Here is a 17,672-nt window from a genome sequence, read left to right as displayed (position 1 = left end):
GCCAATCCCCTTAGCTCCGACTTTCTCGGACATAACCTAGAAAAATATTTAAATTGGATATTCTTTTAAGAGAAAGTTAGAAAGCCCCATTCCGTTTCTACAAACTTTTTATTAAACATTTGTGTCTTTTAAAGATTTGATTAAGACGCTTTGACTAGTGGCCACCTAAGTATTTTTAATTTATTTTAATTGGTTTTTTTATAAATGAAAAATGTTATATGTTGATTTCCCACTTAATCTTTTTAGTTAATAGAGGTTTTTTGAGGTGTCAGAATCTATGTCCTTTTTTAAGGGATGTTGGATAATTAATAGATATTAACTATTAAATCATCAATATTATCTCTTAATTTTTGAATTTTTAACATTTATTTTTCTATAATAAAACTTCATTGATCACGGAAAAAACTTACATTAGCAGAAAAAATGGAGATAGCCAATCCAACATGATGAAAACACCACAGACGCTACATTTATCTTGTTGAGTTCTAGTTTGATTGCATGGTTATGTAGTTTGCAATAGAAAAAAGTGATTTTAAAATATTGTAGCACAATATAATTTGCATAAAAGTTGTTGACAAAAGGGATTAGTTGGAATAAGATTAATGTCATTCAGCATAAGATATATGAATGTGAATTTTAAATTGAAACTAAATTTAAATATATTAATTTCTAATTTGAATTGTACTCATGCCATGTTGAAATGTACTAATATGACTTGAAACATACCGATGTTAAATGGAAATGTACCAGTATTGATAGGATATGTACCCATGCCAACTTGAAACATACCAACATATTGTCTAGAAATGTACCTATGCCAAATTGAAATGTACCCATGCCAACTGAAAATGTACCAACATATCGGCTAGAAACGTACCAATACTAAATGGAAACATACCCCATATCATCTACCACTAGAATCTATTTTTCAAATGTGCCATGGTACGAATACTCAAATCAAGAGGTTCGCATCAAATGAAAATAGAAAGGGAATGAACATGACTTACAAAGGAGGACGGAAGAGTATCGACTGATAGAAAAGAAATGGCACGAAAAAATTGTAGAATGGTCGTGAAAGAAGAACATAAATATATAACACGTTAGAAGCATAAATAAATCAAATTTGATATGTTTTTAGATTTTTAAAACATACATCTACTAGATTCTAGGAGATTTGGATAATTATTAGCTAATTGGTACATTAAATATATGGCAAATTGTGTAATTTTGCATTAAAAAAATGCTACTTATAATATATTTGGCACCTAATGACACACCCATACCGGCTCCGCCATAACACGATATTGTCTGCTTTGGGCTTACCATTCCCTCACGGTTTTATTTCTAGGAACTTACGAGCAACTTCCCAGTGGGTCACCCATCTTGGGATTGCTCTCGCCTGAACTCGCTTAACTTCGGAGTTCCGATGGAACTCGAAGCCAATGAGTTCCCAAAAAACCTCGTGCTATATGGAGGTGGGCATGTACATATAAGACACATCATCCCATTTCCATTGGTCGATGTGGGATGTTACACCTAAAATGTAAGAAAATGTTTAATAAAAATCTAAAAGGTTTAGATGTTTAATCTAACAAATAGAACAATGAGGCATTTAAATCTAAACGCCCCTTGTTTTAATTTTCTTTTTTGGTCAAGTGTCTTCAGTATTGTTGTGTATTCGAACAATTGAGGTTGCAAGTTGAAGGGCATGCACTAGCTAGGTTTCCAATTTTCATACGCATTATCATTGTAATTCACTAATCAACGATCAACATGTTATAATTTGGGTGGACAAGGCAAGTGGCGGTGTAATCTTACACTGAAATGTACTTCGTGAATAGTATTCTTTATCGTGGTAAATTAAGGATAACAACTCAACTACTTGATAAGGTAGGTAACAAAAGTGTCCATTTTCCTGCTATACTTGTGGAGCAAAAAATAATCTTAAAATTTTTGGAGGTGACACGTGGATTTTTAGCCAAAAAAGATGAGATTACCTTTATTAAATGAGCAAGGCATCCCATGCGCAACTCAGGATCCTAGGACATGCACGCAGAGCTCCTCCACGCGTGGAAAAAGTTTAAGGTATTTAATGGTAAGATTATCCCTAAATCCTATCATTAATACATTTCTAATTGAAGACAAACCTTATAAAGTAAGTAATCCTAGTTAGTCACATTTATTCTGGGATAACCATTATTTCCAAGATATTATTTACACAATATCTTGGGAATATTCTCACCAAAACCTAACCTAATGGCCGGCCATCTCCTCTATAAATTCCCTATTTCTCCACCAAAAATGGTAGAGCTTTTTTTATACACATAAAACCCTAAATACTCACTCTTAAGCATCGGAGATTCATTGGCCAAACCCTCCCCCCACTCATCGTGGGTGCATGAGGCTTTGGGTATTTGATTAAAGGTGTTGATTATTTTACAAATGCATTTTCGTCTAAGTGAAAAAGGACGGAAATTTGCATTGACAACACTATATTGAACAAGTCCGTCCATAAACTAGAGACTGCATGCATGCCAAAAATGAAACAGAGTCATTGGATATGTTATTAGATTACCCATCCTCTTGTATAGTGAGTAAGTGAGTAGCTAGGGTGCGGAATACCAAGTATATCTCCTTTTTTTTATTTTTTTGATACAATGATATATTTTGCACTAAAGGAAGAGGGGGTAGTTCAGGTAAGTAACAAAAGTGTCCTTTATAGTGAGTGAGTGAGTAGCTAGGGTGCGGAATACCCAGTATATCTCCTCTTTTTTTTTTTTTTTTTTTTTTTTAGTACAATGATATATTTTGCACTAAAGGAAGATGCGGTAGTTCAGGTAAGTAACGAAAGTGTCCATTATCCTGCTATACTTGTACAATGATATATTCTCCTTTCCTCCCTCTAATTAATTAGGTTGCACGCTTAGTACTTCACTCACAGCATGTGTCACAGGGCGAAGGAGTCCCAAGTTACAAGAATAATAAGATTTGTATAGGGTAATATCTTTGACAAATAATATAATGGTTAGTGTTCTTTACAGTCTCCCATATTTGTATCCCTGCACTCATCTTAAGCAAAATTATTAGGTGACTGATGACATCGTGTTTGTGTTGTACACTACACAATTAGCATTAGGAAAATTATGAATTGTTGATACTTGTTTATTTTTTCCTTCGCAGACATACTTTCTTTTGATACCTCGATAGCATGTTATTTAGGTATGAGATAATGTGGGACTAGCTTATATTTTTTATTTTTTATCTAATAGTAAATGCATAATTTGACATGAATCAAAATGATACATTTATCTTGCATCAACTGCATATCTATTAAGGGGTCGTTTGTTTGACCTCCTTAGCTAGGATTGGACTAGCTAAGACTAATAACCCACGTTTGGCATGGCTATGGACTAAGTTAAATGGGACTAGCCTTAACTCGCATGGACTACCAGCCTCATTAAGTTGTCCTAATTAGTCCGGCCCAATAGCATGGGATTGCTAAGAACCTCAATATGCTACTTCCCTCGCCGTCTCCTTCGAGTGAATTGGTGGGAGTGAACCGTTCTTTGTCAAAGCTATTTATCTACCGGTGAGCTTCCAGAACAAATCTCCTCTCTCTCTCTCTCTCAGATCGATATGGGAATTGGGGGATGAACTTGGTAATTAGAGCTGCTTATGAACTCGGTTAATTTGCCTTACAAATTGATAATTATTTCTCTTGAATTGAAGAAGAACCATCTGGCTGTTCCGTTTTTCCATGCTGATGTTATGCCCATTGGATGTAGTCAAGAAATTTCGATAAAAATTTTCAAAGCTCATGTTGAAGCTCTGCCATGGTAGCTGGACAACTGTGTCCTATTTCTGATGGGTGAATGGGTCGGTGCACGGGAGGGCTGAAAAAGCATTGCCCAGATGAATATTGAAGACGATGGAACAAATTGTCAAATTCCGATTTCGTCAAGAGGATAAAACGGTGGTGTTCTACTGGATTTGATCTTTTATTATTTATTTTTTAATTAGTTTTAAGTTTTTCTTTTGTAAAGCAAGTGTGGATTAAAAATGAAAAAGAAAAAAAAAACGATTTGAGTCCTAAAATATTTTAGTCCGGCACTGTACCAAACACTTCACTATTCTTATTCTGCTTAGTCCAAGACAAGCCAGTCCAGCTTAATTTCTACAACTAATCCAGTTTAAAATAGTCTGGTACAACAAACGCACCCTAAGGGCTTATAGGGTATGGGACTCTCTGGAAGCTGGTAAAAATGATTCGGAAGGTCCTATGGGAATATGCGTAGGTTTGTATAGGTGATAGTTGTCTTTTTCGAAATGACCTGGACAGATTTCGACGAGCCTTTACATTATGGCTTGGCAGATGTTTACATGTGTTGAAATCATGATTTGTCAGATTTGGACAGACTCTCCAAGTGATTAACAATATGCTTCACTGACAAAACTCAACAAAAATTAACTAATGATAGAATTTCTAAATCAACCACTGCCTTGCATGCACACCACTCCAAACAAGTAAACATGCCATTTTCAGCATGTCTTCATGACAACGCTAGAGCACACATGCATCATTGACGAAAATAAATTCGTGCATGTCATGTGTGCTCTTTCATTGTAGTGATAGAAATCTTGACATCACAAGGTATTACAATGCTGAAACATTGGGGCCGCAGCACCGATTTGCTTTTTGGCCCAACCTTTAACAGCTTTTTTTAGTAAGAAGCCCTCGTCAAGTCTATGAATTCCCATATGAATGGGCTAGAGTTCGTACTTCCAGCCCAAGTAGTATCCAAGCCCATGTAGCTGAAAAATGCAAACGCTGTTTCCCAAGAAGCAGTTGGACATTTTGCTATTTTGGGCGTGGCCGAAAAACTACTGCTCTGCTGCCAACCTCCCCTTTCCCTAATTGAAAAAACATCATCTATTACTTCTCATACACCAACTTCTCCTCTTTGTCCACCTAAACCCCTCCTTTTACCCAAATTCCTCCAAACTCTTCACCTCGTTAGTCACAACTCATAAACATAGCCACCTTCAATATTTACCTTCCCCATAACTCTTGCATAAGTACAATCGTTCTACACAACGTCCCTCTCACATAAGTACCCCTACCACGTGATGAGTTTTTTTTTTTTTTTTTTTTTTACACAAAACGAATTCTCTTGTTCTACAATGAATTACCCATCAACCCCAAAGTATAAGGTAGACATCAAAAGAAAAGATAAAAAAATGACAAACTCTGATCACACAAACCATCCCATAACTCGTCCAAGAGTTAAATCAAGACTCGTGACGATACATTCAGTTGCAAATAGTATGGGGGTGATAACTGCGCATGCCATGGAAAATGTGGAAGATGAGAGTGGTTTTGAGTTTGTACATTACAACATAACGTGGACAAGTGACACATTTCTGGAGCGAACATGGAGGGAGAGACGAAGGGTTGTTTTTGCTTACACATACATGGGCTCTCTCATCGAGAGACAAAGATGGTTCGACTATAGTCACTACTTGCACATACCGAGTGGGACAAATGAACACCTCTCTTACTAGACTTATATTGCCACATTGAAATTTTATGTTTAAGCCAAAATAACTTGATTGGTCAATAGTTTAGATATATTCACATCATGAGATGGTCTAAAAAGATAACATGCATATTAAATTTATTAACGATTAGTTTATAGGAAATTAAAGTGACGATGATGGGACCAGGTTCGAGCGTACAAGCGTATGGGACCAGGTTCGAGCTCATCGGGTCGGGCCAAGTATGCACGAATGTTATCTGATGAAGGAGCAAAGCCCTTTCTCAGCCTGACTTTTATCAAAGGAATAAAGTGGGTTCTCCCTTATATATAGTACACTACTCATATAAATATACATATGTGTATCAATGTAGTAAATAAAAGGAGGAATGCTAGGTAGAAGGCCAAGGGCAACTAGCTAGCTAGCCATCATCAATCTGCTCTCATATAAGTGTTGTGTCGTATGTATGTAGTTTACCCGATGTTGTATGCTTGTAGGAACGCAGATTATGTAATGAAAATTGGGGTTTCTATACACCACATAGTATTTGAGTTTTCTTCTGCAAGGTATATACCACGATTCTCATTGTAACTAAACAACTATATACCACGATTCTCTCCATAATTAATGTTTTGTTTTCCTCCTCTATTATAAGCAATTGCAGTAACTTCCAACCATGCGAGTGGTTCTTCAGTTATTTAAGAATTAATGTCATCATCCCCTTTAACGGCAAAGAAACTTACATTTAATGTTTATCATGAGATGCTACGTGGTAGTCAAAACACATAATGACACGTGATAAGTTTGAGATATCACCATATTAGCTTCCCGAATATAAGTCAGTTTCTCCCTATCAAGTCGAGAGTTCCAGTGATTGGTTGAGGTGATGAAATATTTTGGTACCTTAATTTAGAAGCTTAGGTGCACATATTTACGTGGAACAACAATTAACCCAGTGTCAAATGGGTTTCCAAACTAATTTCAAACTTGGCTACATTTTTCCTTTCCGTAATCGTTGAGTAGTGATCTAAGTTAGCCGACATGTACAGCCCAGAATGCACCATAGAATACTAAAATTCGCTGGAAGAAGCCTTTTAATTTGAAAAACTGGCTTTGTATAGTACACAAAATCATAGAAAATCATGGCAGATCACGTATAATATATGATATTCCTCGTATTGTCTCAGTGCATGCAGACAGTGTATGTGATGTATAGAGGACTGTGGATTGATTCATGTATACCACAAGAAAAACATGATTGTGGATGGCCTTGCTATTAGAGCTATAGATGAATTTTTGGGTACCAATATTTTGAGAATCAATCTGAGTAGACTGGGACTCGGTTATTTGGTGAAATGATACGAGTCTCTAAGACACGCTTGTTTGTAATTAACAACTCTTTGAGCTAGTTTAATGTCCAAATAAAGTCTGCAATTTTACTCGGTCCTTCACATGATAACTGCCATCAACTTCTATATAATATTAACTATGAACTTAATTAGCAACGGCCATTGGAAAAATAATTATGTATTAAAAGATTGTGATCCCGGAAACCATGTGCAAAGAGGGAGAGAGAGAGGTTGTACATGGATATTGTCTTCAAGCTTAAGCATGTGCCATTATTTGTCAATGAACAAAAAACAGATGCATTATATATTTGGAAATATATAGACAGTTGAGGATCTTATTTTTTTAACCATCTCTACATAGTCAGGTGATATAAATTATACGGAAAGTGATTTCCTCATGCTATTTTTCTCACTACACAGATCCATGTGTATTTCTGGCATTTGAATTGAATAAAACAAATAAGAATTGAGAGAGATATACAAGGATGTGCAAAATCATTTCGTCAAATTTGATATAATGGTAGCACTTGAAAATAAGCTTGCTAGAATTTGTTACCGGGAACCATTTTAATTAGGAAATTAATTCATATTTGACATATATTGTGATGGAGGACAAATGTGTTTCGTACTTGAGGAGCAAACATCAGAAGATGTAGGTAACTATCAATCAGAGAAAAAAATAGAGAGGTTAAAAAATATTTAACTAAAGTTTCTGTAATTGTTGTTAATTCAAAAAAAAAAAGAAAAGAAAAAGAGAAAAGCAAAAAGATGTCTGAATACAAGGAGACCCTGCTTTACACCAGAAAATCACACCCCTAAAAACCTGGACCACTGATAAGAAACTTCATCACTGTCACTTACTCTTCATTGAATGACTTTCCAGTCTCCGGCTGCAAAACCACCAACAATACCAAATTAACAACATCAATAAAACTAGCAACCTATTTCGTGAAGAAAGACATAAATACTTAATATGCAACGTAGATCCATCAAATTGAAAACGGATCAAGGGCTTTTGGAATACGCTCGTGCACTTGAGATGTCACTGTGTCGGTATCCCAGGATAATCACACACATTCATACAAGAAATTAAGCTAAAAATGCATGGGAGTGTGCGATTGACTTGAGATACTGCCGGTTAGAGAACTTTAGAATTCATTTTGGGTATCAAACAGGATGACTTGATCTATAAGGCACTGTAAGGTGAAGGTAGTTAAAGTATGTGGTTTTTTACCTGGGCTGTCATCGGGGTGAGCTTTCTGATGGTTCTCCATGCACTTCAAGAGGTACTTGAAGGTCTCAGTCTCACATGGGATTGTGAGCCCGCCGCTATGATCAAACCCAAATTCCTCCTCAGCCTTCTCCAGCAGTACTTTAAAAAGGGAGTGACTGAGGTAGCTAGTGGGAACGATGAACCTCCGAAGCTCCGGTCCAACATAAACCGCCAAATATCCTTTGGGGATATCATGTGGCGGTTCGGGACTGTAGCACATATCCTCATCCGAGTCACAAATAACATTTGTTAGCCTCTGGCTAATTGCCGGTGAAATACCCCCATGGCCTCGTTCAGAGGGAGTGGTGCTCTCCCCTCCTCTTTTTTCAGAATGGGGATCCCCTCCTCTTCTTTCAGAATGGGGACTATTGTTGGCTCGGGGGCTGTTTGCCCTCGAGCCAAGCGTGACGGCTTGCCACTTCTGCAGGATTTCTTTGAACTTGACGATCTGCCTGATTCCAGTCAACTTGGTGCCACCATTTTCATTCATTGCTACAGGTTTTACCACAATTGTTGAAAGAATCCCAACACAGATATCAGATTGTCCGATTCCACACAAGGTCTCATCAGATCTTCCACTATGAAAGGATTAATTCAAATCAACATCATCATTATAATTCAAATCATCATTATCATTATCTCTTTTATGCCAAATCTACCAAGTATACAACCAAGTTCCGAACCTTTTTTTGTTCTTAATATAAACGATATTTTACTTTAAACTAATCTAAAGTGTAGGAAGAAAGATTTGAACTTGGGTGCATAGCGGAGGAGCACATCAGCTTTGGCCAATGTGCCTACGCCCACATCTGCAACCAAGTTTCAAACTTTAACCAGTCCTACATTAATTTCTAGGATTATACATTCACGTAAGATGAAATAGCAACATGGGTAATATACTTCTTCAATATTTTCTGTATTCCGTAAAGTGAAATGTTTTATCTTTCCTTGTGAAAATTCAATAAAACATCTAAATTTCATCCCAATTTTTAAGTTTTGGTTCAAATTCTTCATTTTTGGCTAACAAAGAGGCCAGATTTGAAATTGAAAAACCCAAATTGCTCCACCAAAAAAATTGCATGCATGATGATTCAGATTCCAGAAATCCCATAAATCCAACATTACAAAAGAAAAAAACAAAAGAACGCATATTGCCAAAAACATAGCATCAAAATGCAACAAAGTAAAAAAAAAAAAAAATAATAAATATGGAAATTCCAATTTCAACCCACGAATCCAAATAATGAATATCAAATAAACATGCAGTTACCTGAGGAGGGGGAGAACATCAGCTGCAAACCTGAAGAAGAAACGCCATGGGAGCTTCGGAAGGAAATAACGGAGCGAGCTCTAGGTCTCCAAAGAGAGAGATTGTATTCAGAAAATTCTAAATATTGCTAATAATAATAATAATTAATAATAAATCCCAGAGAGAAAAAGGAGATGAATGTTTTGGGAGTTTTACTACTTTTGTGAGCCCATCAATTTTCGGAAGCAAATTTTCCTTTCTCACTCGCTCTGCCTACGCTTTCGGAGGGCTCTGTTTTTTCGGTTTTCCTAGGAACCAACCAAACCTAACGGCTTCTCTTCTTCTATATCAAAATAAATTATATAATTTTGTTTTCTCGTGAGACCAAAAAAAAAGGTAAAAAACAGAAAAGTGTGTTTATGTTTGATGAACTGGAAAATTATGAGGACTTGGAAGAGGAGATGTTATGAAAAACAGAGGAGCATATTTATAGCTGATGAGCTCTCAACTTTGAACGACCTTTCGTGGGCATAATGGCATCGCCTTTTGCTTTTCGTTTTTGAGTTGTGGCTTTTCCTCGTGCTTTGAGGAATCTCCATGGTACAATCCCATGCCAAGTCTTTTTTTATGAGATGCAAAGTCATTAGTTTTTTATTTGGTTTTTTCTTTTTTTCTTTTTAGAGAATACGTCACAAAACACAAATACAAACACATAAGATCGTTTTTTAGGAAATACATATTGTTTAACGGAATCATTAAATCGTAACAAAACACAAACACATAACATCGTTTTTTTCTAATTTTGTTTCTCACTCCTAAAATGTTGATTTGCATTCGTCGATTTCTTTTGATCTTTCAGCCATATGCTCTTCTTCGTATCAACTACACAAAAGGGAAGTTTTGAAAGTTGAATTAAAAATAAAAGAATAAAGAAACAATAACGAAAGTATGTTGAAACATTTCGCTAGTGTTAATATCACCTCTTTATAACAATCGAGAACATAACAACAACATAAATTATTTGAAGTCAAATGATTGTAACACTACTAATAGGGCCAAGGATCAGCTATTCCCAAATAGTGTCTCCTTCTGTGTCTCGTAGCTAATTTTACTAGTTATGAGACATGAAGGGGGAGTAATGACACTCCTTATGTGTCTCGTAGCTTAAATATTATAAGCTAGTACGTACCCTTAGTTTGTAGCATTCGACGACTTTAGGCAACTTTGCACCCACACATTACATTAGATGATGACACTCACAAAGTCAAATAAAAAATGTTTGAAAAAAAAAAAATTAGTGACAACATGTAGCAGCTTGGTGCATGAATATTTTTTTAGGAAAACTAATGAAAAGAGCTTGAAAAATTTGAGTTCTAATAATAAAGATAAAATAAAGGGTAAAGTGAATAGTATCAGGATTGACTTTTTAGTGTAAAAATATGGTTTTTTGTTAAAGTGAACAGTACCAGAAACTTTTTGTTAAAATCTCCCCCCCCCAACCCTTTTTTTATTTTTTTGCCAAAAATCCCTTTCGTTAATTTATCAGACCAGAAACCCTTTCTCGACGTGATTAGCACCCCCACACTATAATTCATCTCTAAAAGTTAGCATTTAAAAATAACAAATGTAGGTCTTAATCTTTGTTGCATGCATGTTCATGCACTCATTGACATCGTTGCGTTCTTTCATCTCGCACATGTGGAGGAATTGTTTTTGAGCTGACCAAAAAGATAAATTCATTTTTAAGGATATATAACCAGCCACATTTGTTGATAAGGATGGAGAGGATAAACATTTATATAATTATATTTAAGCTTCCAAATCGGAGTATGTATGCTAAAAGCTACTTTATGAAACTTAAAAAGCGATGCATTCTCACTTCAAAGCAATTTTTTTTCTATTGTATAACAATGTATAACATACATTACTAAATTAACGGTGATTATCGTTCTAAATCATGTGAGGGAAAGATGAATAATGTTATGTTGAATGGTTAAAAAATGTAACGCATACAATACATTGTTGTTTATATAGTAGAATTTTTCTCAAATCATAAGATAGATGACTTACTACCGCGCTAATATACAGTTCTTTAAGAATAGCGATGTTGAGACTCCTCTTTTAGCCGTTTACACTATAAGCTGAGTATATTACAAATTGTTTTTTATTTGCTTTCATTGGAGGAGCATAGAAGCCAAACCAGTGTAAGAAAAATCACAGAATCTGGTGAGGAGCTCAGCAGCCTCAGCCAACTATTGTAAAGTATGATATTTGGACTTGGGCCACTAATTGCCTCCGGGATTACAAAGATTTTCTTATCTTTTGGGCCAGATAATTGAGATCAACATAGATTTGAGCAAAGTCAGTAATATAGAGTTGAGCTTCTTGAGCCCGATATGACCTAACTAAAACTCGTGAAGATCATCATTTCACCTAATTAAGTTCCGGAATACAGTCAAACAATATTCTGTTGAGAAACTATTGGTTTTTTTTTTTTTTTTTTTTTTTTTTTTTTTTTTTTGGGTCTATAGAGAAACTGTTGGTTTTCATTGGCAATTTGTGGTTATTATTGATGAATCCCTGCTCACTCATAATCTTGGTGTAACCTTACTCCCCTTCAAAACAATTCTAACAAGAAAAACCATGTATAGTTCAAAGAACGCAGTGAGAAAAAATTTATTCAAAGAATGCATCCTCCTTAGACACATGTGTTAGAGATTTCAATGATAAATATATATAAATTATTTTATATATATATATATATATTATTTTGTATACACACACACATATATATATATATAATGACGGTGCTGCATTGTGCAGCGTGTGCGTGTATGATAAAGGGTGCTGCAGTGCGCATCAAATGTAATTAGTTCAATGGTTACAACTTTGCGCAAATGTAATTAGTTGAATGGTTACAACTTTTAGTTAAAAGACATGAGGCTTCTCAAATTGTGTGAGTAGAATTAAAAGATATAAATAATCAAAATTTATTTTCTGAAAATTTTAAATAGAAGACATGTCTTTTAAGTCAACACTATTAAGAAGGGTGTATATCTTTAACTAAAATGAAGGGACTCGATGAGCGAGTGCTTTAATGCCTATAAATACCTATTGTGGCATAATGTTTCCCACACAATTTTCAAAAAATTGTTTCTACATTCCTTGCTTTCTTTTCTCTCCATCACATTCATACAATTTCTTTCTAGTTATTTCTAAGGGAATACAATTCGGTTTTGCTAATCGAATATTCCATACTTTGTTGTATCCTGGAGTGACTTGCCAAGAACCTTTTAGCAAACTCATTCGAGTGGGGGCAAATAACCTTTTAAGGAAATGATTCAAGTTGTACCTCAAAGTCATCATTCGGATTATTCTCTATATTTCTACATTTTACTCAACAACATGACACGATACTAAATCGAGGTAGGGTTGCATTAGGGTTAAGTAAGCAAAAATGGACTGTTTACTTATCTTTTAAGCTTCTTAGGTTCATGTTGGTGCACAAGTTGATCCCTGAACAAAAAAAAAAAAAAAAAAAAAAAAAACATGGACCCGCCATTGTTCTTGCTGATTACTTTATTACTATTATTTTGTTGCTTAGGTTTTTGGCAATTTTGAATTTTTGAGATTTAAACATGCAAATAAAATGAATGGAATGAGAAGGGACACGAAGTTCACGAGTAGCTATGAGTTCAATTGCTTGATTTTGAAGGATTAAATTACTTGGTGGACTGAGCGACTAAACTCAACATATAGATTTTGTGTCAGTGTCATTCCACAGACTTGCTTCGAAACTTAGATTTTTGCCACACCCAGCATGTATCACCATAAAAAAATGTCCACATTAAGACATGCAATTTGTATCTAGTTGATTAGTAGGTTCCACCTAATTGATCAAAATGCTGCTTAAGAAATCTTAATTTCTCTAATTTATTTAATGTTGTTGTTGCCTAGTACAATATTTTCAGTACGAGGGAGAGGGAGTACAAGATCGATGAGCTAGGACATACATATACATATGAAAATGTTTCTTTGTTTGCTATAGGATTTCAAGTACGTACGAACTCTAATGTGATTTTTAACCAAGAAAAGTTTCATAGACAGAGATAACTTCATGCAATTGACGGTTTAATTAAAAATTTGTGGAACAATTTAGTTAAAAATAAAGGGTAGTGCTATCCACACACTCTTTTTTACCTCCTTCACATCTTTTTCAATTTTCGGCTCGCGAATCGAATGAATTGAAGAAGATTAAAAGACAAATATTAACAAGGGGTGTGTGGAAGGTAAAAATGGGTATATGGATAACACAATCCAAGAACAAATGGTTTTGAAAGTACAGAACCTTCCCTTTTTTACAATGTTCTCGTTCTAACAAGAGCCCTTCGATATTGAAATATTGTCATGTGGTGTTATCAGCTTACTCATATTATAATAAGTATATTTATTTGTTAACACTATATCTTAAATACATGAAATTTTCACAACATTTCTGTACGTATTGTGGAAAAATAAAATAACCACATCCAATAGGAGAAGAACATGTGGACTATATGCTCTATGAGACGGTTTTACCCTTGCCGTCGTGAGTGGACCGCAAAATTACCCTAAGAGAAAAAGACGTAGAATGCCTTAAAATAATTGGACTTTTATGCTAACGGACTATGAGCTCTCCAGGCCGCCTACAACATAGCATGCCATTGACCTCTGGAGTCTCCGCAGTCCAATGGTGGTAGGACACCAACTTTCCAGAGTTTCTCTTTGGGTCTCCGACACAACTGCGCTCTTACCAACATGGACTTTTAGAACTGGTAGCTAGTAGGACTGCGGAGATTGACTTGCATAATCAAAGACTACCTAGTATGCTCAGCAACCTTCCCAGCCAGCTGCCTGTTAGGGTTTTCTCTATAAATAGCCAAGTCAGAAAACCGTAATCGCCACTTATTGCCGAGAACACTCTCAAGTTTTATTTTTTATCTCTACTACTTTTCTACTTATAGGTAGTGGAGGCCCTTTGACGGACACCCTCTGTCTTTTTCAGGATGTTTGTCAATTAGGCTAATGGTTTGTTCTCTTGTAAGTAAAATTTTGTCAAATCAGTTGTGTACGAAATTTGCATCCACACATATGATACATGTTCATTAGTAACATCAGACATAGCATTGTGACCGTCGGACTCAAAATTTTCTCAAAACAGTAACAGTAAAGTATTAACTTTACTCTAAAGATAAATAACTCTGTAATTAAACTTGATAAAGGCAATGGGTTGGTTGAGTTACTTCCCTCATATGTCTTGGCATCTCTGGTGCTTGTAATTAAACTTGTCAAATTACTCTAAAGATAAAAACCTCTGTAATTAAACTTGTAAAAGTCAATGCGTTGGTTGAGTTACTTCACTCATCTGGCATTTCAGATGAGATAGCATGCAGAACTTTTGAAAGTAATTTGCATTTGAATCATATTATAACAAATCAGCTGACCCAGAGACTCAAAGAGTGACAAGTAAATTAAGTTCGACCTAAGCAATAATTTGTCATCATCCGTACCTAACTTATCTGAACAGCATCGAAATGACATAATTAACTTCATTCGTTTTTTTCTTCTTTGTGTACAGTATATACATATAATTTACCAATTCTTTACGGTCCAAATTCCAGCACTATTGCCCGTATCTATACATATTTTTAACATCAATTATAACCAATAATAGTTTGACAAGTAGTAAGTTGCCGCCAAACGTTAATTATTTTCTTAGTTTGCAAAAGCTACAGTAGTCAAATAAACGCTGAGGCTACTTACTGAGTCATGTTCTCTTAGTTACTTGTTATTAACAATACGTGGTCACGTAAAATCGAATTTGAGATCAAGCATTGAATTTAAGCCTTTAATGATTAAAAAAATAAACGATTTTTATTATGAGATTTGTGCAATATAACATTAAACATGATATTAACAAATAGAACAATGCTTGGTTATAAACAAATTTTGGTTCTCTATCAAATAAAAAAAAAGTAGTATACGTAGTAATAAATGGAAGGGTGTTATACGTGTGACTTTAATTAGGGCAACGCCAAATCTCCAATCTCTATCTTGATGTGAAGTGTATTACGAGCAGCCTCATGGGCGACAGGAGTGGAAGACACGAACCTTCTAATAAGAAGACTGTAAAAAATATGCCCTCTAATTCATACACAATTAATACCAACTGAAAGCATAAATTTGGAGCACCAGCATCTTCGTGTTGTGTTAATGGTGTTCTGCCACACACATATATAGGCTAACTTGGCTAAATAATCTAATTCACATATACAATCTAGAACATTCTTTGGAGACAATATCTCTCAATTTAATGGGTTTAAAAACTGATTTTTAGAGTTGACTAGTTGAGGTACCTGAATTGTATTAGAAGTAATTTTATAAACCTGTCCGAAATCTATGAGGGAACATGTTTCAAATTGAAGCCATGCTCTAATTAGCTATGTCAAACAGCCACAAGATTTAACTTTCAACGTTTGCAAAAGAGTCATTGTAGAATTTTTTAGCTCGGACAATGAAAGAGTATTGTTAAAGCATCTTCCTAAATGGGTGGTTTTGCAACAAATTCAACGAGGGTACGTATATATGACAACTTAATTATAACAACAAATACCAACTTCTTGTATAAAAAAATTAATCGAGATTAGCACTTGTATATATATGCACATAATATATGTGTGTATAAATTGGTCTGCATATATGCGTACTATTCGAAACCATGTAATTAAGTTAACAATAATTGCAAATTGAAGATAAGTCTTCTAAAAAAGGGTCATATGTATATTTTTTATATAATTAAATTGTATAAAAAATTAATCAAGATTAGCTCTTATACATATATACATATAATATAAGTGCCACTTAGTACTATGGTATAGTGGTATTTCTCTCCAAAACTGAAAAATGAGACTTAATCCCAATTCTACTCATTAATCAAGGGATCCTATTAATCCAATTTAAATAATTTAACTAAATAGCTAATGTACTTGTCAAACACCTATTAAACTTGTTTAGAATCTTAAGCAGTCAAAGACAATGACAACACGTAAATAAAAAGAGGTATGCATGCATGTTTGATTCCAGCAGGTAATTAAGCTATGCTGGGTAAGCTCTATGTGGTTACGTTTGTATAAAAAATCGAGTCTGAGACTGACTGCTCAACAATAGTGATGACCACTTACAATATGTCCAATTGTTATGTATAAAATAAGAGAAGCCATTGATGGCCAATTGTTATGCATAAAAATAGTGAAAGAACCACCGGCCGGATATGCCCTGTGCATAACTATTCATCAATAATACATAAATAAAGAGAATATAAAACTGTCTGAAAATTATATAGAACAATATTTCCTTTTGAATAGGTGATTATGTAGACCAAATCCTTGCCCTAGTTTGTGGCCATAAAGCATCACTAACCCTACACATGCCATGAAGCATCACTAACCCTACACATACACACACACACACACATACATATATATAGTATTCTCATATTTTATTTTATAGTCAATTATTAGGATAATACGCATTTTAACCATTTATGTATACATGTTCATATTATGAGCATTGCTTGGAGTAACCGTATAACACATTTTTTTGGATCACGTGATGTTACAAAATGATGCATACAATTAGTACACATCACTCAACTTACTACATATGTTCTTCCTAGCATTAATCCGAAATTAGTTCTTCATGGTTCTCATTTCAATCACATAGCTAGTTGATGGTCGTAATGATACCATAAGGGCAAAATATATTACTCATACAAAATAACTCGATTGGTTTACGTAAAATACATGAAGAATTGAGTTTAATAAGTTTACTATATATGCAAGCATGAGTATGATACAATGTATATGTAACAAAAGAATATAAAATACAAGTCTAAATTTACGACAACAACATTAGAGTTAAAATGTGAAACTCAAGAGTGTAGTTGGTGGAAAAAGATAAATTTTAGGGTTTTTGTCTTGGAGAAATATAAATATTTATCTATACAACATGTGCGTATGTACAATAATCATGTACAATTAGCCTAAACATTCCAATTAACGTAATCATTGTTTCTTCTTAAATTGTAGATGGTAAGCTCCTCCTATAAAATCATTACAAAATCATCAAATCTCAATAACACACTTTATATGTACGCAAAAAAATTGACGAGAAAAATATAGTACTGGGAAGTAATATATAGTACGTACCTTCTCCGTTCCCTTCAAAG

The 17,672-nt window shown here is 34.7% G+C and overlaps 1 protein-coding gene across 2 annotated transcripts; it reads right to left on the bottom strand.

Moving 5' to 3' along the window:
• Positions 1 to 7,564: 7,564 nt before the first annotated feature.
• LOC103950233 lies at positions 7,565 to 9,905 on the bottom strand. 2 transcript variants are annotated; one of them, XM_009361421.3, is made up of 3 exons: positions 9,428 to 9,905; positions 8,119 to 8,649; positions 7,565 to 7,774 (listed from the first exon to the last, which is right to left on the bottom strand). In XM_009361421.3, exons 1-3 carry the CDS (start codon positions 9,444 to 9,446, stop codon positions 7,749 to 7,751), a joined length of 576 nt encoding a protein of 191 aa, XP_009359696.1. In that variant the 5' UTR covers positions 9,447 to 9,905; the 3' UTR covers positions 7,565 to 7,748. The 2 variants fall into 2 exon arrangements, with proteins under 2 accessions (XP_009359696.1, XP_009359697.1); XM_009361422.3 differs by having other exon boundaries at positions 8,119 to 8,735; positions 9,428 to 9,901.
• Positions 9,906 to 17,672: the final 7,767 nt, after the last annotated feature.

This window comes from the organism of the source record quoted next, unplaced genomic scaffold, assembly GCF_019419815.1.
Source record: "Pyrus x bretschneideri cultivar Hongxiangsu unplaced genomic scaffold, Pyrus_bretschneideri_v1 Contig1, whole genome shotgun sequence".
Classification (NCBI taxonomy): domain Eukaryota; kingdom Viridiplantae; phylum Streptophyta; class Magnoliopsida; order Rosales; family Rosaceae; genus Pyrus; species Pyrus x bretschneideri.
This window is presented reverse-complemented; position numbering and strand designations above follow the sequence as displayed.